Source organism: Pelobates fuscus, chromosome 2 (assembly GCF_036172605.1).
Source record: "Pelobates fuscus isolate aPelFus1 chromosome 2, aPelFus1.pri, whole genome shotgun sequence".
NCBI classification, from domain to species: Eukaryota; Metazoa; Chordata; class Amphibia; order Anura; family Pelobatidae; genus Pelobates; species Pelobates fuscus.
In genome coordinates, this window is record NC_086318.1 from 53,005,010 (window position 1) to 53,029,528 (window position 24,519).

At 36.7% G+C, this 24,519-nt stretch overlaps 1 protein-coding gene across 1 annotated transcript; it reads right to left on the bottom strand.

The window, feature by feature from the left end:
- Positions 1 to 300: 300 nt before the first annotated feature.
- TRIB2 (tribbles pseudokinase 2) lies at positions 301 to 19,292 on the bottom strand. The gene is made up of 3 exons (XM_063442148.1): positions 17,993 to 19,292; positions 15,594 to 15,886; positions 301 to 2,658 (listed from the first exon to the last, which is right to left on the bottom strand). Exons 1-3 carry the CDS (start codon positions 18,260 to 18,262, stop codon positions 2,190 to 2,192), a joined length of 1,032 nt encoding a protein of 343 aa, XP_063298218.1. The 5' UTR covers positions 18,263 to 19,292; the 3' UTR covers positions 301 to 2,189.
- Positions 19,293 to 24,519: the final 5,227 nt, after the last annotated feature.

Genomic DNA, 24,519 nt, shown 5'->3' on the forward strand with positions numbered 1-24,519 from the left:
AACCCAGGACTTTCACCAGAAAAAAAACCCCATATGCTAGAAGTGAGTTATACTAAGCAGTCAGCCTGCAAGCCATGTTAGTAAATAGCAAAAAAAGTTATTTTTTAAACCTCTGAATGTAACCCTCACTATGAGCTATGTGGGTTTTTACCGCTACCAATGTACCAACCTCAAAGTCAAAGACATGTTTTATAGAAAGAATCGTGACTACCAACAAAAATGTTATTTATTTGTGCTTCTGGGTTTAGGTACGAATATGCATAATATTTTATATAAAATAAGTCAAAGGAAAATGTGGTATGCGTTTTAGTTAAATATGCACAATTTATTGAAGAGATTAGGACAAAACATTAAAACCCAGTACATAACATTCAAAGCACCAGAGGCAGAAAACCCCCACCATGCACTTTATCATCAGTCACTCCTCTTAAAATATACTTCAGAGAGGGGATGGGGTGGGTGTTTGGAGGGGGGGGGGGGGGGGGGGGGAGAAATAACCTGTAAAATAAAATTAAAATAATAAAAGACCTTCTTGACACAGCACCATCTTTTGAGTGTAAAATTATCACTCCTTTTAGTTACCAAAATAGAATCAAGGTCAGCACAGCTTTTGAAACACTAGTCATTATTTAAAAAAAAAAAAAAAAAGAATTTGAGCAAAACTTCCCAAAGGGCAGGCAAACAGTGTCCCAAAGTCAAATGCCGAGTAGCTGTACGCACATGCCACATACTATAATTAAGCACAAATTCAAGTAACATTTACATACTTACAGAGTCTACATGTACCTACCCAGAAAACGTGACCAGTTCACAAAACAGATACAAACAGTATAATTAGAACAACTGAGGTACTGTAAAACACAAATATTTATGCTGATATTTTATTATAGAGCAATATAGAAGTGATGAGGGAAAATTAAATGCCAGTTTATTTCATAATAAGCTAAAAAAAATAAATGAAATATTTAGGGACAGAAGTGCCTGAATACACAAAGAAAAAAATAATAATAATGTATGTGTTAAGTACAGCATGTAACATGTCATTTTAAGTCAACCCGTAATTTAATTGAAGTACTGGCTTAATACATCACAACTGTGACATTTTCTTAAAAAATAAATAAGATACAATTCTCGACAATACAAAAGGTGCATTTTAATGCAATATCCATGAGCTAGGGGGATAAATGAAAAAGGATAGTGTTAGCTTATAAACACATTTTCCCTTGAAATGGTATGTTAAAAAAAAAAAAAAGAATAATCTCCAATAATTAGAAATGTAATGTTTTTGTAACAAAATAAAGAGATGTTAACTTGAAAATTATTCTTTCAAATGGTTCTGCAGCTTGTCACGATTACCTTTCTGGCTTTAGTGCATGATGGCAAATCTGGTCACCAGTATATCAAACCCTGTTTATTTTTTCCAAAGGTAATATTGTTCTCATGTTAGCAAAGCCATAAAACATTTGGAAGTTTGAATTATTACAACTTCCTCTGGCAAACAAATAAAAATAATTCAAAATAGCTTGTTAAACTAGCTACTTCCCCTTATGGAAACAAACCTTTAAAATATATTATCCTGAAAAGAGTAGTAAGTAGTTTAGAATTAAATAAAATTCTAAATTGCTTTAAAAAAAAAGAAAAAAAAAAAAAGAAGAAATTAAAATTTTCCTTAGCACCCACTTTTTTATTATGCCAGTGCATCTAACTTGGTCTATGTATTTTTATTTTTTTATTTTTTATTTACCCCATATACTTTTGGGAATGAACATATATTGAGAAAAATAAAAATGTAAAAAGTAAGCGAATTGTACCTTCCCTGATCAATGGCAGAAGTAAAATATGTAACAGTGCGATGCCAAGATGTGCGAGGCAAAACATTTACAATTTTTTGTTTAACAGGAGTGACAAAGCTGCACTTGAAAGGGGTGTGTGCAGTGTCCTTGGCTTCATATCAGGAGAAGCTACAACGAATCCATGCCGATATTCTCCAAACAAGAAGTCATAGCAGCCTTGATGCTACATGTGTACGTAGATCCTCACAGACTATCCTTCTCAGGACCAAGGAGCCCAGCGTAGTTTTTACATGTTACCACTCTAGGACAATACAGATTTTGAATAATACGTTCAGGAAGGACTCCTTCATGTGGACACGTTCTACTCAAGTACCAAAAAAGAAACTAGTTTTGTGCTCAGTTAAAAAAAGGGTCCGTATCTTCATCCATGTTAACATCAGGCACCAGTTGATCTGATACTTCCTTAGCACCATATCCAGAATTCAATGTGTTGAAATCTGTTGAAAACCAAGGATGGTCCAGAATTTCTTGAGATGTGAGCCTCTCTGATGGCTCTCGACGAAGTATGCTACGTATGAGGCATTTTGCCTTCGGGGATAATGTCTCTGGAATGTTAAACTGCCCGCGACGTATTTTACTGAACAGAGAACTAGGTTCAATGTCATGAAACGGATAGCGTCCAACTAACATTGTATAAAGCATGACACCTAGACTCCAGACATCTGCAGCTTTTCCAGAGTAGCTGCCATTTGTGTTTAGGATTTCTGGACTTACATACGCAGGGCATCCATGCTTATCTGAAAGAGAGTCATCAGTCCCAGACAGAACATAAGCGTCTTCCAAACTCTCCAATTTTACTCGAGTCCTGAAAACACGAAAAAAAAAGTTTTAGTTTTTGACAAAACTTAAATAAAATATAACATTATTGTGCAATCAATGGAATTTTACTTGGGTGAAAAAACACATTTAAAAAACAAACAAAAAAACTAGTAGTGGATACAAGCATTGCACCAGAAACAGTGTCTGTCAATTCTAAATTTTCCAAACTCATTTTATGTTAAAACTGTTGTCGTGTTTTTTTTTTATATTCTCGATTTTGTTTCTTCAATTTATATATATTCTTATTGTTTACTTGCTAGCTAGTTGTACTACATTTGTCTGCGCTCTGTTAAAGTCAAAAAAACAAAAAGAGACTGTGTGGTCTTAGACCTAGTTTATGACAGTCTATTTCTATAGGGGTGTTTCCTTAACAGACGTAGGAATTCTGCGAACTGAAGTCTTGAAAAGAATCAATAAATAATGTGGAAAATCATCAACAAAACAGATTTTTTAAAATAAAAAATAAATAAAAAAACACTTAAAAGTTGGGTCTATGAAAAGACATATTTAGATCAAAGATTCCAACCTGCCGGCTCGCTTCCTCATAATGCAGGCACGCAAAGCACTGATAGGTCCCCCTGTAATACAGGCGCTGGCTCTGTCTCCACCTCCTCTGACATCAGCTTGATGTCACACGTGCATTAGGCCTTCTCCACAGGAAATCACTGAATCAATGCTATCACTGAATTTGTAAGACACCGGACATCGTTGTTTCACTGAATTAAACTCCGTGAAAAGCCAGGAAGCCCCTCTCGTGGCTGTCTGATAGACAGCCCTAGAAGCAGTCTTAAACCTGCAATATAAATTTTGCAATTTCTTTAACCTCTTAAGGACCAAACTTCTGGAATAAAAGGGAATCATGACATGTCACACATGTCATGTGTCCTTAAGGGGTTAAAGCTGCAATGTTTTCAGCTGCAGGGGTAAGGCGACAGGGACACTGCACCCAGACAACTTCAAAGAGATGAAGTGGTTTGGGTGCCTAGAGTGATCCTTTAATTCTCTCTCAGAACTGGATTCTATTACAAGAAATAAACTTAACGTTTCTCCCATAGTCATCTATTCCAAATTGCTATTCAAATACCAGAGATATGTTTTGCTTTGTTTTTTATAATAGAAAGAAGCCCACAGTGAGATCTAAAGCTTTTCAGCAAGCGAAGAAAATAACCTATTGGAAATGGCAGTTGTATAAATTTCCTGCCAACCTCTTTTCTGTTTAATAAAATAGAATAGCATTTATTTGAAACATGGCATTTGTGGGTAGCATATAAACATAAGATACAACAGCAGTTTGCTGCATAGATTGCCATCTAAAAATTATGATGATTATTATAGTTATGTAAACTTGCACAAATTTTATTTTCAATTTATTCACTCATTTTCTACTATAATACTGGGGACATAAAAATCTAGTAAGGGATCAATATAGTATCCCTTACTATGTTTAAAATGTGGTCTAAAAATTTGTAAAAAAAAAAACAATTATACATATATATTTTAGTGACACACAATATGTGGGACAAACATAGATTAAAAAAAATGCAAAACTTCTGACGTTATAGCAACTTATGTAAATAAATATGTGTGAACATAAAAGTAATACTACCTAAAAAGAATCCTGTGCATTCACCTCGATGTGTATTTTTTTTCTGTGATGGAAAAAGTGAACAATACTTGCTCAATAATTATCAAACGATATGTTTGGAAAAAAATCTTTAGCTCATATCTTATTAAAATGTAAAAAAAAAAAAAAATGGAAAGACACTGCTCTTTCACGTACAAATCAAATGCTTTCAAATTTTAGATAATGATAGCAAAGCAAAGAAAAAAAATAAAATAACTATTTGATCAATACTGTAACATACTGATTAGAATTTCACTGTTGTTTTGAAGTCATCATGAGCCTCTCAAAAGAGGAAGCAATTGAGTTTGAATGCTTTCCCACTAGTGGTGAATTAAACCACAAAAGTTTAATCAGAGACAGACATGCCATTGAAAACAGGATATGCATCTCCGTATCCATGGAAACAGACAGGGAACCCCCTTCAACACAAAAAGCACTTTGATAGAATTGAGTCACCGCATTCAGAGCTATGCCCCCTCTGCAGAGCATATAAATACCATGATCAATTAAACTGTAAGGAAACCATTTCACAGACAGATACCTCGGTTTACATCATTTATAAACCCCACCATGACTGCGATTACTGGGAACTGTCCGGTTCCCTTTTAATTAATAGATTTATGGCATTTTATTGGTGGGAAATAAAATGTCTTTCCTAGACTGGAAAATCCTGGGAAGAAAGAAAATAAAAACCCAATGAAACAAGAAACGCGTCTTGATAAGAGAAAATCGGAGCAAAATGATTTCTCATGGATTTCCCAGCTTGTTTCCATGGAAACAAAGACATACATTCTGTCTCCAAGAATTAGTGCTCTATGTCTCTGGCTTCCCCTCGCTTGTAATGGAAACATTCAGCATTGAGTCAATCTCTAAAGAACTGGTATTACCTCGGAGGGTTGCAGTTCTTGAAAAGAAAAAAATCAAAATACAGGTCAAACTAATTTTGCAGGGGGTTTTTTTGTCTTTAAATAGAGTAAGAAATAAAAAGTAAGAGCTTGTTTGTCGGACTATCGAATAAAAGAAAAAAAAACCTGATCTAAACAATTTGCTAAATTTTTAGCTAATTCTGGACATTATACGCAAATGTGAACACTGCTCCTTCGATGACTGCATTGTACAGGCACTTGTTGCACCCATAAGGCATAGCACAACCTCCACAATGCACAGTGTTTCGGGGGAACATAACATTGCATTATGGGTAGACAAGCATTTGTGTGCAGTAAACTCTCTTCACAGCTATAGTAATATTATCTAAACAAAATATTGATATGAGCTTCAGTTTAAGCCCACCTGTTAACTATCTTATATCATATTAGATTCCATTTACGTGTCTTGCGTTTAAACTAATAGCGCTAGGTATGTGCTAGTGCGTACATTTTACTCCTAATGCTAAGCTGGTTAGCGACCCACATACCAGTAAAAGCAAAACTCATTCTATACACTTTTCAACGACAATGAATTAGAGACTGTGTTACAGGATACATTGAAATAAATTATCTCAAACAAACACAATGAAATATCATAGATTGTTTTCAAGGCAGTGAGTACAATATAACATTTGGTTAAATGACAGGCCAATTTTAAATGGATCTCTCAATTAAAGGGACACTAAGCATCATAACACCCTTTTGTCATTGCACAGGATAAGGTCCTGTCACTGTATCGTTGCACATAGAGGCTTATAATCTAATAAGTCTCTCCAATAACAAGACTGCTTCCTCTGACATGGTTATCAGAGGATTGGCAATTTACATTATAGTTGCCCTTTAAGAAAAAAATCAAACTGTGAGTACAGTGTGCACAGATCAAATCCCTTCACCTACTTATGAGTGAAACTGTGACCGTGGCTGAACTACATATCCCATATATCCCCGATGGACAAATTCCTAAAAGGAATGTTTTGGTTTTTTTTCTGCATATTTGTATTGCATTATCTATTAAAGGACCACCATAGTGCCAGGAAAACAAACTCGTTTTCCTGGCACTATAGTGCCCTGAGGGTGCCCCCACCCTCAGGGTCCCACTTCCGCCGGGCTGAAGGGGGAAGAAGGGGGTTAAACACTCACCTTTCTCCAGCGCTGGGCTCCCTCGGCGCTGGGGAATATCCTCCTCCTTTGGCCGTCATCGGCTGAATGCGCATGCGCGGCAAGAACCGCGCGCGCATTCAGCCAGTCCATAGGAAAGCATTCTCAATGCTTTCCTATGGACGCTGGCGTCTTCTCACTGTGAACATCACAGTGAGAAGCGTGGAAGCGCCTCTAGCGGCTGTCAATGAGACAGCCACTAGAGGCTGGATTAACCCTAAAGTAAACATAGCAGTTTCTCTGAAACTACTATGTTTACAGCAGGCAGGGTTAATCCTAGATGGACCTGGCACCCAGACCACTTCATTAAGCTGAAGTGGTCTGGGTGCCTATAGTGGTCCTTTAAATTATTGTTATTATTTTTATTATTTTATTATCTATATAGCGCAATCAGATTCCATAGCGCTGTACAATGGTTGGACTAAAAGACATGTAATGATCAGTGAATGAGCTGTAACATGACCAAAATAACTCCACCATGATAATAAGTGTAGTGTAATGTCGATACCTAGGGTGTCCTTTTAAGATGCAATGATGGGGTACACAGCAAACGTTGAATCAAAAATCATGATAACAGGGTGAAATTCATACTGGACTCTTGAGCAATTTGATTAAATGCTGCCGCTACACACAAGCCAATAACAAATGCAAAGAGAACAGTATATTCAATGTAAATTAGGCTTACATCATAGCTACAGAATGTGTGGGTGCTGCGAGATTATCAGACTTGTTTACCAAAGCACTGAAAAAGAATCTCCTTCCATGCCACCCGCAGCCCCTCTTCTTTACATTACACATGTATTCTCAATGGATTGTACGCAGTAGTTTATCAAATAAAGAGGTAAATACAATATGTCTATATTTTCCTGCTGAGTATAAAAAAAGCATCCGTTTCCGGTTAAACAAATACACGGCCAGTAATGTTTTACATTATTAACCATGCAATGGCAGCTGTAGCTTCTATTATGAGAGGTATTTATAAAAAAAATAAATACATGACAATGGTTTGTAATGGTTGGCCTGTCACAAGGAGAGGGCTGGCATGGGGTGCATGGGAGCAGTTGCCCTCCAGACAACTAGTAAAAGAGAGAACTGTAAGCTCGTTTTAGCAGGGTCCTCATAAACCTATTGTTCCTGTAACATTTTGTAATTGTTTCATTTATTGCTACATTTTCCCCTTTTTATAATATTGTAGAGTGTTGCAGAATATGTTGTCGCTATATAAATGTCAAAAATAATATTATTAACGGTTGGCTGCGACCTCAAAGTACAAAACTAAGCAATATTATGTGACTGCATTCTTTTGGTATTATTGTATTCTAGTTTTTGCAATCTTAGTATAAAGCTTATAATACTAACTAAGGGAGTGGGGTTTGCTTATTTGGCTATTTACTTGCTGATTTGTTGTTGCCCCTAAGGCCAAATGTAGCCAGCCCTCTCCCATCTATCATCCACAAGTAAACATGGGGGTTCAAATTTTACTTAAAGGGACACTGTAGGCACCCAGACCACTTCAGCTCATTGACGTGGTCTGGGTGCTGTGTCCCTTTTGCACCTTGTGCTCTAATGTTAAACATTGCTGTTTCAGAGAACTGCCCTCAGTGGCTGTCTATCAGACAGTCACTAGAGGGCTTCCGTAATCGTAACGGGCTTTTGGTCCTCACGCTCTGCCGGCCTGCTGAGGGCAGGAAATGAAGGGAGCACTGTTTCAGGTAATCATAACACATTTATTGATTCCCTTGTGCTGTGATTGTTGGGGACAGTTCCCTGGTGGCCCTAAAAGTGGGATACCAGGGTACTAAAGGTTAGATGGCAGGATAGGAACCGAAAATATGGACAGGACACCAAATGCGGGATGGTTTGAAAGCTGTTTACATACAGTTACACCCCAAGTCAAGTTCTGTAACTTTCGATGGGCCACAACTTATTATAGCAGATCTTGTAGGTTACAACTGTGAATTCTGCAATAAGTCCACACTGTCTACTAAAAATCAGGAATTCGCTTTGGGGAGATAGCTCTGTTGGTTAAGGAACTCACTGCAGATTCAGTTCAAACTTTACTATTACAGACTCTTTTACCAGAAATGTCACCTTCAGAGAGCATTCACCCCAACTTTGTTCCTTTTGTGTTAGAGGGTACAAACACCCCAGTCCCATTATAACCAGCAACAAAGTGCCAGGAGAACATATATAGACCATCACCCCTCCAATATGTTGCAAAAAGCCCTTAATTAGTGCCTGTACAGAGCGACATTTTGACCAGTCAACAGTTTTCTTGATGCAGTGAGAGCTGACTGGAGAAGCTGCAATTCAGCAAATGCAAGAAAATCAAATGTATTTTTAATTGACTGTTTTCAATAAGTTTAACACATTAGCTATATATTCCAATCTGGAGAGGCCCTTTAACTAAAATAGTTCATATACCGCTGATAACACAGATTTGGAGCCTTCTAGCCAACAGGGGGGGGGGAGGGGGGGAGTGAAAAAAGGTGGTGAAAAACCACACAAGCCTGTGAGTAAAAAGGCAACTTCCACTAGGTAATTTGCATATCAGGGAGTCATTAAATTTGTTTTTAAAAAAACCAAAACACTTTGCAAAACAAATTCCAAAATTTTCCCTGTGTCTATATTTGAGCTAGATAACATCCTTAACACTAAAAACAAACAAAACGAGCCATAGGAGAGGACACACAGCACAAGCACAGAATACTAATTGTGACAACACAAACATCTATTACCTCCTAGGGCTCAAAATGGGATGCTTTCAGCTTTTATTAGAAGAATCAAAAAATATTACATTAAAGTCTTCCCAACTGAGATGGTATCTGCCTTTCATTAATTACATTATAAAACTGAAGGGGTGCTAATACTATACAACCAGACACTAGATAAATAGATTTTGGACACAACATGCATCAAAAATTAAATTACAATTTCATAATGTCAGTGACAGACACTATTTTGATCTCATACATAGACACGATCTAGAACAGAATATTAACCGATTAAAGGTACGTTTCTAAAGATTAAAGGGACTCTTAACATGGTAAATCTCATACATGGACAGGACGTGTCGGTGTGCGTGAGTTTTGCATGTGTCTGTGTGTCTGACATTTTTTTCCCCCTAACTTTTAGGAAAGTCTGGGCAAGCTCTTTTTAAATGATATTTCTTGCTATTTTTATTTAATTAATAGAGTTTTCTTCAAGGTTTTCATTAAGACTCAAGTAAATGGCAGTAATTTTGTAAAATAAAAAAAATAAAAAATAAATTAATTTCCCTTTCATTTTACAGTCCTGGTACCTGGCCCCACGCCTTGATGTAGTTGCCAATTTTTTTTTAAATGACTCATTATTTAATGTTCCCTGTGACAAGTACATCTTCAGCAATTACATGCTAAACAAAAGAAAATATGTCCGACTTGTGTCATGTGGCCGCTTGAGTGAAAAAGGGTGAGGGGAGGGTGATGGGAGGTGGGGGGGGGGGGGGATGTTAACATTGGCAACATAGAGCTATGAATACAAACCAAATGATGAGCCGTGGTCACATTTACACATCATTCATGGAGGAATGTGCTGATGAGACAAAATAGTTCATAGCCTCCAATCTGTGCTAATAGCCTCTTTCCAGCACAAGGCTTGTTTATTCATAAAACGTTGCAGTTTGGACTTCTGTCTCAAACTGGCCAAATGTAAGTTCATAGAAGTTTAGTTCCTAGTAACTTATGCAACAACTAATGGTAACTGAGAAATGAGTGCAAAGAAAGTCACAACAAGGGTCAAATTTAAAAATCATATAATGTTGCATAACACAATAGTTATTAAAAAAATATATATTTTTTTTAATAACATATCATTGAAATAACACAAATGTATACGAGCAGCTATGGCATAGCTTTAAGAATACCTTAAATGTTCTTTTACCATGAATCAAACAATCAAAGCTGAGCATGGGAGCGAGTTTGACCCATTTATGCTCATGAAATTTTACACGTGAACTGTACAGGTTATTACTTGTGTTCACATACTGTACAAGAACTTGTATGGCCATGGGTAAATATAGGTTCCTCCTACGGTGACACACAATGTATGGGGGGTTGGGAGGCTGAAAAGAAAGAAGATAAGACAAAGGCAAACGATTCATTGAGCTATAACCTATGCTAACAGCTTATTTAGTAGTAATGCCAGGGGTAGTCATAGTGCTTTTGTGTCCCTTTAAGGAGCAAAAGCAATGGATTTAATTATGCAGAAACATAATAGACATTTTATATATGGCATAACATGATAAATCTGTCATAGTTGAATAGGAAGCTCCCCTCCATTCAATCAAGGCTCTCCTTTCATCAATATGATTCTATTATGAGTTACTTTATATTGTTATCTGGTAACAGTAGATCTGTGTGTGCTGCATACTATTTAAAAGCCTGGAATGTTGGTCTTATGTTTGGGGGTTTTTTTTTTTCTTTCTAGGTCTTGATTTGAGAATCACTAGCCTCAATCATATAACACAATGTTATTTTTTTATTTTTTTTTACATTTTATTTATGGTACTCTGAAGCCGTAAGTTGCTTTAAAATTAGCAAATGTTTGCAAAAGGAAAGACAAAATTGCAGACTTTAAACATTTTTTCAGTTCTAATTTAGAAAAATTCTCCATATTTGCATTATTTCATATTTTTGCTTAAATTTTGGATGTCCACAGTAGTCATGTTTTGTCAAATGAATTTGTCATAATAAATATAACGGTTATGGGTAAAAAGAAGATATCATCGTTCTGAAAGGGCAATATGAATTGACAGTAATTTCACTAATTGAGTCTAGTCTAGTGTTTAAAAGGATCAGAAGGAAATTGTCCCCGCAGACATCAGTCTGTTCAACAATACTTTATCTTGCCTTCAATTTTTAAACAAATGAAGATCACATATGGAAACAACACTCGCTGGCCACCCACACGCTGTCAAGGACAACCGATTTGGAAAGACCCTCTTCCATGTGTTTGTACACAAAACAATGCTCACACATTGGGAGTTACAAGCGTGAAAAGCTATTTTACTCAAATAGCAAGCAAATCATGCATTCAATTCAAAAACAAACCAAATATCTGTTCCATTAGAGCTTAACACGTCATCATTTTTTATGTAACATAGATTACATTGTATTCCTTCCTGAAGCTGATTAACAATTTCCTCAATCTGTTTGCACTCAATTCATTTTAAGGAAGGTCAACAGGCTAAGCAATACCATAAGTCAATCAGCTGACTGCCATAAAATGACAGGCAAAACATTATCAAGAATAGGTACATCTCGAGAACTCATTGCCCTCTAATTTAACAGCATGTGGTTTTAAACTTATGACTGGAACAAATGTTTGGTCGTGGGAGGTAAACACGATGAACTACAACACCCATGATCCACCACCAGCTTGTGTGTTATGACCACAATTGGAAAAGAATCAACAGAGTTTTACTGGTCTTGATAATTTATTAAAATTTCCAAATATTTTGATAATGCAATTAGAAAACTGGAAAAGCTTACAAGTATAGGAGTACCGTGAAATAATCATAAATTAGGGTGCTCAAATCATGCAAAAATAATCTGGGCCCAAGATGATTCCCAACGTTTCTCCCAAACAGTCTTGAAGAACCCCAATGGCCCTGCATTACCCAGCTCTACTCAAATTAGGATAACTCAGGGTTCGAGAAATGGAGGGTTCCAGGTCACCAATGAACCTCAAAAATTGGACCTACTTTTCAAATTTCTTCCTGCCAGTCAGGAGAGATGAATGGTCCCCACTGACAAGTTCCCCTGATACACAATTGCTAATTTATGTATTCTACCTCTCCTCCCACTGCTGCTCATTGTCATGGGCTAGTTACATGTTTGGGTCTATTTGTGTAAATTGTGAGTGAATGTGTAATTGTATGTTTGTGTGTATCAGGGTGATTGATGTGCTGTGATAGTAGTTAATTATATATATATATATATATATATATATATATATGACAGAGTTGGTAACAGTGTGTAAGAATATGGCTAACTAAATGTGTGAGTCACCATTGTACAGCGCTACGGAATTTGCTGGCGCTATATAAATAATGGTTTAATAATAATAGTAATAATAATAATAACTAAAAAAAGGCTTTTGTTCCTGGCTCTTAAATTCAAAGGAAACTTTGCTACTACCCAAATCATTTCTAACTATCAAGATCGCTCTTAAAATAATGTAATTAGAAAGTTAATTTAATGGTAAAATTGTAAGCTATTTTATTTGTATGAGTCTCAGAAATGATTGCGCCAATGAATTTGTATTCTCTCACAATGCGCTATAAAAGGTTCCATAATGGGCTGAATAGCAATAGTGCATTGTGGGAGGCAGAGAATTCCGCAAGGTTAAACCTGATGCTTTACAAAAATATATAAAACAAAAATGTCTTGATCTAGCCTAGGTTGCTAGAAAACATAAAAACATAACGGTGTTTTGATTTTAGGAGTGGGCGCTACACATTCCAAAAATTATACTGTAACTCAAACTCTTCTTTTTAACCCAAACGAAGTCACTTCTGTCTGCAGTTAGATCACGCAGATCCTTTTACAAACAGAGTTTACATATTTTTCTCTGTTTTCTTTGCAATGTGCCTCAAGTCCCAGGGGCACGCACAGTGTTAAAAAGTGCTTCTATATGGCTGAGTGATTTAAGTTACTGTAAGCACTTCCTAAAAACAAGTTGTGCGTAACAGGACCATACATGGACAGCGACAATTCAAATAAATATTATTCATTTCATACGAGAGGATTAAAGGCAGACTGAACCGCTGTTCCTAGCACTGCGAAATCGAGGAATTTTCAATACACTGAAAAGAGCTTGGGTGGAGACATATTAAGTCATCTGGACCAAGTGGACCCAATATTTAATGGATATCACAAGACCTCCCTCTACAATTTAATGTTGTGAGGTCCATCAGAGGAATGGTGGCTCGGTAGAACCATAGCCAATATCAATACCTCCTTCGCCAAACAAGACAGAAGCCACCATCAGCTCTTAAATCCTTAGAAAACACATCAAGTAGTCCTGCTTTCTCATGTGTGCTGCTTCTTAAATGAGTACAGGTAATCACAGGAAGCTCCTATGGCAATATACGTCCCCAGGGGGATACAAGCAAAGGATTGTAATTCTATTTAAATATCAGTTCTAGTCACATGGGATTTGTGGTAGTCGGTTACTTCCTGTTTACAAAATCAAGTTTATGGTGACCTTACAAATCTAGGAACCATTTTGGATATTATTTTACTTTGTGGAAGTGGAAGTATGTAATGTTCCTACAATTCACTCTAAAGTAGGGGTCCAGTCTGTGTGAAAAAAAAACAACCTATAAATATCACTCAGGTTAAAGGGGCAGGATGTCATGAGGACTTTCCTAAAAAGCAAGCTGATTAACTGAGCTACAACATTGCAGAATATAGAAAATTATGGACAACTGCACTGGTGGAAGAAGTGCATGAGGGGGGTTCTGCCCCGTCTCAATTCTTTCTTCACATTCCTAACAGCTGTGGTTCTTTTTGTTGTGCTTCATGCTACACATCCCCCTTAGCTTTGAGAAGATTAAAACAATGGGACACTCCTAGAAGCACATGGTATTATCTAACACGGGGCTTCTAAAAGGCAGGGGAAATACAACTCCCACAATGCTGTGCTAATATTAGGGCAGACAAAGCATCATGGGATTTGAAGTTCTACAACAGCTGGAGACCTAAATTTTGCTCGTCAACGACATACCAGGATAACGACAAAATCTATTGTTTCAGGCCTGCTTTGCAAGAACACAGATCAGGTTATATTTAGATTCTTGGTAACTATTAGTAAAGCACTGCAGCAGATACACGGGCTGCTGTTACCTTCAGTGATATATCAGTTCACAAATCATCTACATCAATATTCAGTCATTCACAAAACAGGCAGATAATATCCACAATAAAAAAAGAAAAAGTTTAAGCAGTGAATGCTGATAAATTCCTAAATTTAAATACTGTACCTACATGTGTCTCCCTCAAGCTCTGAATGTTTTCCTGAACTAATTATTAGCCAGCCTAAAGAACATTACAGGGTTATTACATAACCTTGATCAATGATGTTTATTTTAAAGAAAATATGTTGCGTTTAATCCTTTTTATTTTTGGCTCAGATTATTTTTTTGATGGATGGAAGGTTGCGTAGATGGATGGTACACAGGCGGACAAGTTGATTCTTACAGGATGCAATAGTAACTAAAAAATGCTATCTAAGTAGAAAATTCAATGAAGTTTTAAAAAAAAAAACTAGAGACATTAGATTATTTTTAAAAAAAGATATATTACCAGTAGTTGTTTTTTTTTGCTAAACCTTATTTATATAATAACCGGTAAATTAACCTTTCTATGCCGCTTCCCTCACATATGCTGATAATGTGTTGCCTGAATGTGGCCTTAAGTGCTTTCTCAGTGTATAATAACCTACATTTAGATGAATTTACTACACTGCATTCCACACATTCTACACTAGACTCTGCTCACATCCTCCCATATCTGTGATAAAACTCCCAGACACATTTCATGCAGGCACTCTGCAAGACACGAAATACTGACAACATATTGCAAATACGGTAGGTTTCATTCAGGTGCAGAAAACAGAAGATTATGGTCACATTAGAAAAATGGATTTCATAAGTCAATGTCCAGACATCTATACATTTGGTGAGATGTATATACAATATAGGCAGGATGTGAGAATACATATGAGTACCATCATTGGTTAGCATACACAACGGCATTTTTAAAAAATAGGGCAAAACTTGCATGTAGATGTTAAAATAACTGACTGACCATTCTTTTCTTATTAACTAAATAGTGATTTGTGTAAATGTTTTCTTTTAAGTTATTTTTTCAAATACTATACATTTAAAGCTAAGAACCAACTCTGACGTGAATATAGTGGAGTTAAAAAAATAAAAAATCTCGCTCAAGCTATGGATTTTATTATACTGCTATTTTGGCTCATATTTCACAAGTCATCAACTAACTCCAATTCTCTATCCATCCATCCCCAAGTAAAGAGACAGATATTAAAAAACACAAATTGAAACAATTATTCTAAATCTAAAATGTAAACTGGGACAGAATAAAACTCAAATGGGCATTTAAAAAAAAAAAATCAATTTAAACATCATGTAGCACTAAGTCTTACCTGTCTCCATCATTAAAGACAAATTTCCGTAACTTAAGGTCTCTTAGAACCACTCCACCTTCGTGACAGTGTGCTACAGCCGACACTATTTGATAAAAAAGCTTAGCAGCCTCTTCTTCCTTAAGCTTCTTGCAGGTACGAACAAAAGAATGCATGTCCCCATGGCTCTTTTCAAAGAACACGTAGGCTTTACACTCTCCAAGAATTATCTCAACTATTTGGTTAATATTATTGTGTAAAGGTAGACAGAAACAGGGTGCTAGTGACTCCTGATAGCAGCGAATATCGAAAACCTAAAAACAAAATTAAAAGGAGACGTTTAAAAAAAAAACAGAATATTTATCGACATTACAAATTCTTCAAACTAGAAGTCAGAATGATGAAACAAATATGAATCACCCAGCATAAAACAAAGAACATATGGTAAAGGAACAGCTCGGCCACCATATAAAATTGCATTGTTAACATAAGCCCTTTGAGGATGGAGGGGTGCAGTATATGGTGCGGAGTTCAGTGTTTCCTAAACACACTATGAAGGGTTAACCATGCGGTATCAAAGAGAACATCAAATACAAAGAGGAACCATATTGAAAATATATTTGTATCAAGTAGGTAAATGTATGCAAAAATACATAAGCTTGTACGCATGCGCTCAAGAGAGCAAGGCCCTTGGTCATTTTATATAATGGCCACTGAAGGCCAACATGTGTACCAATCACAATGTACCACGTTATGGAACTTGTTGGTGCTTTATAAAAATTTGGCTGCTACAGTAACCAGATATAAGCAGCATCTCGTTAAAATGACTTAATCTATTGAAAAGGAAAGCGGCAAGCAAGAGCAGATCGTTTAGATAATAAACTGTAATACAATGTTTAGTTATTATCCATCGTAAAGAAAAAAAAAAAATATGTACATTTCGTATAAGCCGGGGGAGCCTCCTAAAGTTGTTCTGTGGTTGCTTATGCAAGAGCCTGTATTTCTGTAAACTTTTATTTAAGCCTTTCTAAATATGCAGGAGACAGGCATTCATAAACACCATAAAATATGACTCATTCACAACCTGTGATTAACATTAGTCTATCCCTATAAATACATTTCGAGCGTTACATAAAGTATTCCATTGAAATGTTACTGAACGGATTGCCATATCAGCGTCCATTGGGAATTATTTTGCCGTCTACAGTTTGCAATTACATCATTCAAGTTCCATTGTTTATGAATGAATGGAGGAGACTAGTCTAGATGTAGCATTTTCACAAGATGCCTTTTGTTGCCTTCTGAATAATTAACAAAAAAAAGCATGATGAATGAAAATGCAATGCTTAACCCTTTAAATGCAAACAAGCAGAGCACTGCAAAAACACCTAATGGGACATGGGGCAGAACCATCGAGTTGCAACTCATTTGATACTTGTACTTTACTGGATGAGCATCATGAAGTTGTAATCCACTGTTTGATGTGTACCTATAGCACATAAACTACAATGAATCACAGCTCACAATATACTCGTATAACCCTGGATGGAGATGATGGGAATTTAAGTCCAGGAAAACTAGTGACAAAATAAGCCCCTCTTGTCAATTCTGGTGTCGATTACAAATCCCATCATCCTCATCAAATGATATGCATGATGGGAGTTACATGCATCACAGCTACATGCAGATCAGCCCTGGAGCATTGTAACTCCTTATTAGCCATAACATATCTCTAGCTAGCCTGTATGCCAAATTAAATAAGCAAAAAAGTAAAACACTGTATGCACAGTGTGTGTGTGTGTGTATATATATATATATATATATATATATATATACACACACACACACACATACATATACCAGAAATATTACTATATTAATATTGTCAAATTAAGCGAATACTAAAGCAAACACACACACACACACACATCACAAATATTGCAGTCAGCAATAATGGATGAAAGGACATGAAAAGGCAAAGTGAGCCAATTGAGCAGCCAGCACACAATGGCTCATTCTGTCTGTAGGATTTGCTTGTGAGCCACAAGGTATATCTACAAAAAAGGGTCTTTGTGTCCAGGTTTGAAGCACAAATGTGTGCACATCAAAGCAGTCCATCTCCATTTTTATCTTTGTAAAAGCAGTTACATGCACACCTGCAAGCTCTTTGTTTTTTTGGGGGGGTACACTAAAACTTCTTTATATATTAGACTGGCTCAACCTTTCTACACAGGTCAATTCACATACCTCGTGCCCCTCCTCCACAACATGCAATGTCTGTAGCTCTATGAGTATATCGAACATATGGCAAATATTAATGAAAAAAAAAAAAAACATAGCATGGGTTTATCATTATTAAGACACAGTTAACTTGCAGAACAAAGAAAATGGAATGTTTAGACTTGCATCATGAGGCTTACCTTGCAAAGCAGCTCCTCTCCACTATGCAGATGCACAGCACGAAAAACGTGATCTCCCTCCAAAGGCTCCAACAGTAAGTATTTTCCAATGCAGGAAACGCAATGCGACGAGTTAGGAGTCTCTGGAGGACTTGGGGAACCGAGATTGGGACTGAAGCTCTGGCTGGGTTCGGTACACCTTATGGACGATAACTCTTCAAAATCCTGGGTTTTGTTCCTCGATCTCCCATACCTTGTGATTGTAATGGGGTTCGACCTTTGTATGTTCATGGGTAAGAGAGAGCAACCAAAGCCCAGGCTGAAGGGGACAAGGCAGCAGACAGGGAGGATATTGTGCTTTATTTATTTTTTTACAGGGTTATACAACCAAATTTGTGCCTTTAAAAAAAAAATAAAAAAAAAAATAAAGGGTGAAACGTGCAAGATCAAATATCAGGTGGAAGAATAGAAGTTGAATCAGGCTAGCTTCATAGAAAGGAAGCTTTTGCAATAGGCTATAAGCTAAGGCAGTGGCTGCAAATTCTGGATGTGCGATTAGAACGTTGGGGCAACTTAGTAACAAGTTTTAGAACGTTGGCACCTGAACGTTCTATCCAGGTCTTGTGCAAACCTATTTGACTTGTAAAAATAGAGACACCTCTTCGGTTAATAATAATATTTCCTTTGTATGATTACTTATTCCAAAATATTTTGATTTACCAAGAAAAATAATGCTTTTTTTTTTTTTTTTAAATGTTAAGTTCCACTTGATTGTAAATTATGCTGCTTTCTGTAGCATTCTCCTGGGTTCCCTTCCACTTTATGCTAACAATAACAAAGTTGGCTTCTTGTTAACTGTAGATGGCGTCTGAAGCTTTAACAGAGGAAGCAGGATAAATTCAAAGGCATGGATATCTATTTCTACACAGTCCTAAGTAAAAGGGACATAGCAGCAAAAAAATAAAATAAAATAAAGAATAGCTAAGCTGTGAAGACGAAAAAAATATAAATTCTTGCAGCAATCTGATGGCTGGACAATAGCAAACGTGCTAAAAGACTGCGGTTTATAATCACATAGGAAAGTTCAATCGAGGACAGCAGATCAATTGTGTCCACAGCACGATGGGATGTTCTTCACAATTAAAACGTCAATGTAAACTCCAAGGAAGAAGGTGTATCATAAAATTGCAAAGATCAAAAGATGCAGCAAAATCAGATCTTCTTAGATTGGGTGCTTTGTGTCTGGGGTTTGAGATGATAGCCTTGCAAAAACAATATGTCTCTCTCTCTCTTTCCCAAAAAAAATTACAAGAAAAATATAGATTTATATTTATATATATAATTTATATATAAGGAGAAATGTTATTTTTGTAGAGGTAGAAGGGAGAGGAAAGAGAGATAAAAAGGGATGGCTAGGGCCTATCCCTTTCAGCAAGACATCATCTTCTATGGTGTTGTACTTACGTGGCTGGGAATATCTCCCTTGTGCATGTGTGTGTGCCTCTTACGCTGCCTCACTACTCAATGTCAGAAGCAGTTCTGTAGTCAGAAGCAGTGCTGGCCAAGGTAGCCAATGGGGAGAAAGAACCAGCCCCTGGTTTGCTGCTAGGTGGCTACCCATAGGCTGCAGCTGCAGTCACTCACAAGCAGGGATCTTCCCACCCATCAAAGCCTCCCAGACCTCATTTCTCTACTTAACTCATTCTGTTTTTGTGCTTCTAATCCATTAGCTGCTCCAGTTTCAGAGCAAAAGGAAATAGAGCATTAAACCTGTATCCCTCCGCCGGGGGGTGAGAGGTCTCAGGTGCTGGTTCTATCAATGGGCAATGCTTTTTCTCTGCAACAAATAAAAATAAAAAATAAACCTACAAAGAATGCAAGGTTTTTTATTTGTTATACGTTAGGAAAAAGGGATTAAGCAGATAAGGTCACACCTTGCAGCAAAGAATAGCAATTATTCTTTTTCTTTGGAGACAGGACAGGGTGCACAAATGATGCATTAAAAATGTTTGGTTACTAATGTGAAAATATTAACTATTTAATTGGCCATAGAATTATTCTAATAACAAAAAATATATTATTATTATTATATGTATTTTATTTTTTAATTGGTTTAAAGAGAACTTCACCTATATAGTGTTTACGGTGTTAATGCAGAGAATAGCAAATATGAGAGCATTATGCATGCAATAATTGCAGGAGGTGCTGGGGGTAATAATGATAGGGTAACTGTCATGGCAAAATGTCAGGTAACATTGCCTCGAATGTTGAGAACTTGCAGCAGTGTAGATCAAATTACATGACAAGAAAATGTCACCCTGGGAAATCAGCAATGTCCTGCCAGACAGACAGATAGACAATTGACAAACAGACAGATAGATAGATAGTTAGATAGATAGATAGATAGATAGATAGATAGATCAGACAGATAGAATAGATAGATAGATAGATAGATAGATAGATAGATAGATAGATAGATCGTTAGATAGATATATAGATATATATAAATAATTAAATCATTTCTTGTACATCTCTTACGATACCACTAGGTGGCTCTTTGCAGAAGTTACTTCCACATTTTACTAGAAGGTTTGTTTTAGGATGTGATATGTTAAACTGTGCAAACCACTGTATTAATACCTAATTTATATATTCCGGTCCTATTATCACAGTGAGTAGGTCCTTTTTATTTTCTATATTCTCTATATTCCCACCGTTAACACTGCTGCTTGTGTGACAGTTTCCAGCGGGTTTTGATGTACCCCAGCAGGTGAGGGGAGTCCTGAGCTTTTTATTTACGTACTGTTTCTTGCTCCTCTTGTGGGTATTTTATTAAATCGTCAATGTAGGGATTCTCAAATATTAGAATATCAAAACACCATTAATAAAGAATCAGGCAGTCACGGGCTATATATTCAACCCAAAATGAGAAAAGGATCCCATGATTCAAGGTGGAATAATGCAGACTTTAATTGGACTTAATACATGAAATAACATTTTGATCCTATAGCATAGTGAGTGTTATCTCACGTATTAAAGCGGCAGAATTCGCAAAGACCACCAATGGTGACATCCATGCTGGGGGGCTCTGGTGACCGGGGGGGGGGGGCAGGTAAAGGTGAGTTCTACTTATCTGAGCCAGTCCCTTGCAGTCACCACCATCTTCCTTCAGCTTTCTAGGAGCCAACGTCATTGCTGTACTCTCGCGCGTGTGCACTCTCGCTCAAGAGTACAGCATTGAGGTCTATGGAGTTTCCCTAGAGATCGATGGGTCCTCCATAGACAGAGACGAGCCAATTCCATGCAGCTGTAACTGGTGACGGCTGTGGAGACAGTAGCTCTGCCCATTGTGTTTAGAAGTGTCAGGCATAGGAAATATACAGAGACAAAGTAGTCCCTATATTGTCTAAGTATATATCTTGACTCAGTTGGAATATTGGTGAAATTCCAACACAGTCAGTATATGAGTATTTCATTAAGATTCTATCTTTATGAACTGCAAATTTTTTTGGACAGACAGCGCAGCTTTAAGTCCTATTGAAGTCTGCATTATTCCACTTTGAATTCTCTGATCCTTTTCTCTTTTCAACTGCTGCATTTAGAGAGCACATCTCAGCCAATATATTTAGCACAAACACCACGCCAAATTACCAGCAATCATCCCTGCAGAAAAAAAACAGTGCTTCCTCACAAGACAATGCCAGTCCAAGAAAAAATCTTACCATCTCCCCACATGGCCCTTATCTAGCAGTATACACACACAACTGTACCCTGAAACATATAGCGCATGACAGGCTTCTGTCACTATCTTATCAGTAGTGAATCAAGTGAGTTTGACACACAAACAGTGACCGACAATAATACATATAAACAGATAAATTGCATGTTTCTTATTTTGGTATTTCGTCAATTCTTCTATTTTTCAGTTTGATGGTTAATGCTGACTTCCCTACATTTTAGTCTTTCCTTCAGACTGTCTGGGTGTAAAAGACACAAAAGTGATTTGTAGTAGTGTAACATATATAACTACATGGAAAAATGTGCTGTGAGATCACCAATGCCATCCATGTCCTGCACATATCTCATTCAGGGATTTGGGGCTGTTCCATGGCCTGAGATCAAATGCAGGGTCTTTGTAATACTGTGATCACAAGGCTAGATTGTAAGCTCATATGGGAAGGGCCTTCTTCACATACTGTTCCTTTATCTCAAACATGTTTTGTCTGAACTATTTGTTTGTCTTGGTTTATCTACTGTACAGTGCTGATGACTATGATGTTGCTCTGTAAATACCTAATTGCAATTGCATTTGTTATGACATCATGTGACATCATTTTAAAAACACTGCAGTGTTGGATTGTGAGAGATCTATTTGATGGTCTATGCTAGTGATCAGCAATTGGTGGATATTTTAGGGGGCTTGGTGCAAGGACTATAGTAGACTCACTTACAAAACAAAACATTAAGCCCTCAGTGAATACTATCCTATCAACCTATGTTTCTACCCTAACCTTACCTTTTTTGTCACTATACCCCACCCCTCTAGCATGTAAACTCATTATGCAGGGCTCTTAATCCCTCTGTTCCTGTGTGTGTCCAACTCGTCTGGTTACAAATACGTGTCTGTTAGTCCACCCATTGTACAGCGCTGCAGAATTTGTTGCCACTTTATAAATAATAATAATAATAATACACAACTGGCCTATTAGCATGTATTATCCCTCATGAAAAAAACAGGATTGAATTATTATAAATGTAAAATCATGTACACCAAATAAATAAATAAATAAATAAATGATACACTGATATCTAAAGTGACACACATTGTTTAAGAGTTATATTTGTCTTTAATACACACGGAGGGACATTGGTTGTTGTTACCTGTGACAAACATATTACTAATTTTATCTCCAAATTCTCCCGCAGACTGAGAAATTTAGAGATGAAACAGTGATAAATACATTTTACATAAAATAACCTAGAACACAGTTTGACATTTTCGTGATAGATATTCTCTTACTGTCACATAAACCTGGCTGATATTTTGACACCATGGGTTGAATTCAATTACCTGTGATTCATTTATCAAGGTTTTTATCTCCAAACTGTTGCAGGGACTACAAAAGAAATGAGTGAGATAAACAGTGATGGATATATAGGAAGTGATTAGCTCAAAAGTGTTCTATAGACATCTGCAAATGCTGTTTTCAAGGAGCACGTTGAGATCCCAGAATCTGTGAAAAGGTTACCACTGTGTTCTATTACAAATAATTTATTCTGTAGTCCATGGATACATTTGCATTCTAGAAGCAGTTAATGATAAACCTTTTAATGTAAATGTGTCCTATTGTATGACACATAAATACAGTGAAGCAGCAACACCAAATGTCATTTAAATTGTGTCACTTAAATCATATAAGTGTGATTATTCGCTTAACTGAGACATGTAGAGAGTTGCCAATGGAAATGCAAATTTTACAGGTAAAAAGCCAAAATGGAAAATAATGTTTCTCTAAGCTTTTATTCTATTTTGAAACCTTTTGGGATTAAATTTGCTTTTCCTTCATCAATTTCCTTAATTCTCAGTCTAGTGGTTGTGAGACCTATTAACACTTATTTTATTTAAATCTTGTGATTTTAAAATGGGTTTAGCATAAAGTATGAGATGGGTATCGCTATAATTCACGCGAGGCCTGATAGAAATATGCAATTCCAGTTAGGGAAAATGGTAAGGTTTTTTGTGTTTTTTTTTTGTTTTTGTTTTTTTAAAGGACCACTATAAGCACCCAGACCACTTCAGCTCAATGAAGTGGTCTGGGTGCCAGGTCCATCTAGAGTAAACCCTGCAGCTGTTAACATAGCAGTTTCAGAGAAACTGCCATGTTTACAATAGGGTTAATCCAGCCTCTAGTGGCTGTCTCATTGACAGCCACTAGAGGCGCTTCTCACTGTGAAAATCACAGTGAGAAGACGCTGCCGTCCATAGGAAAGCATTGAGAAATGCTTCCCTATGGACTAATTGAATTAATGCGCGGCTCTTGCCGCGCATGCGCTTTCGGCAGGTGACGTCGGAAGAGGGAGAAAGGTAAGAGTTTAACCCCTCTTTAGTCCAGCGGGAGGGGAACCCTGAGGGTGGTGGTGACCCAAAGACCCTATAGTGCCAGGAAAACAAGTTTGTTTTCCTGGCACTATAGTGGTCCTCTAATGCAGTGCATATACAGTGTGTAATTCTGAAATTGCATGAAAGGATTTGGGGTTTTGTTGTTAAACCAGATATCTTATATACTTCTAAATGTGTTCTATAAATATATACTTGTTATCTTATTGTATATTTCTGTATACATTCCTAAAATACTGCCTCTTTGTGCCCTTGATATGTGTGTTCATTTCCTGATTGGCAACTTTTAAATAAAGTTTTTAATTTAAAATAAAAATGAAAAAAAATGGGTTTAGAATATGGGCCATCATATACTCACCCTGAAAAACTTAGAAAATGTAAAGAAACCGTCCGCCTAATTGCTATCACATTGTTGTACAAATAGCTTGTT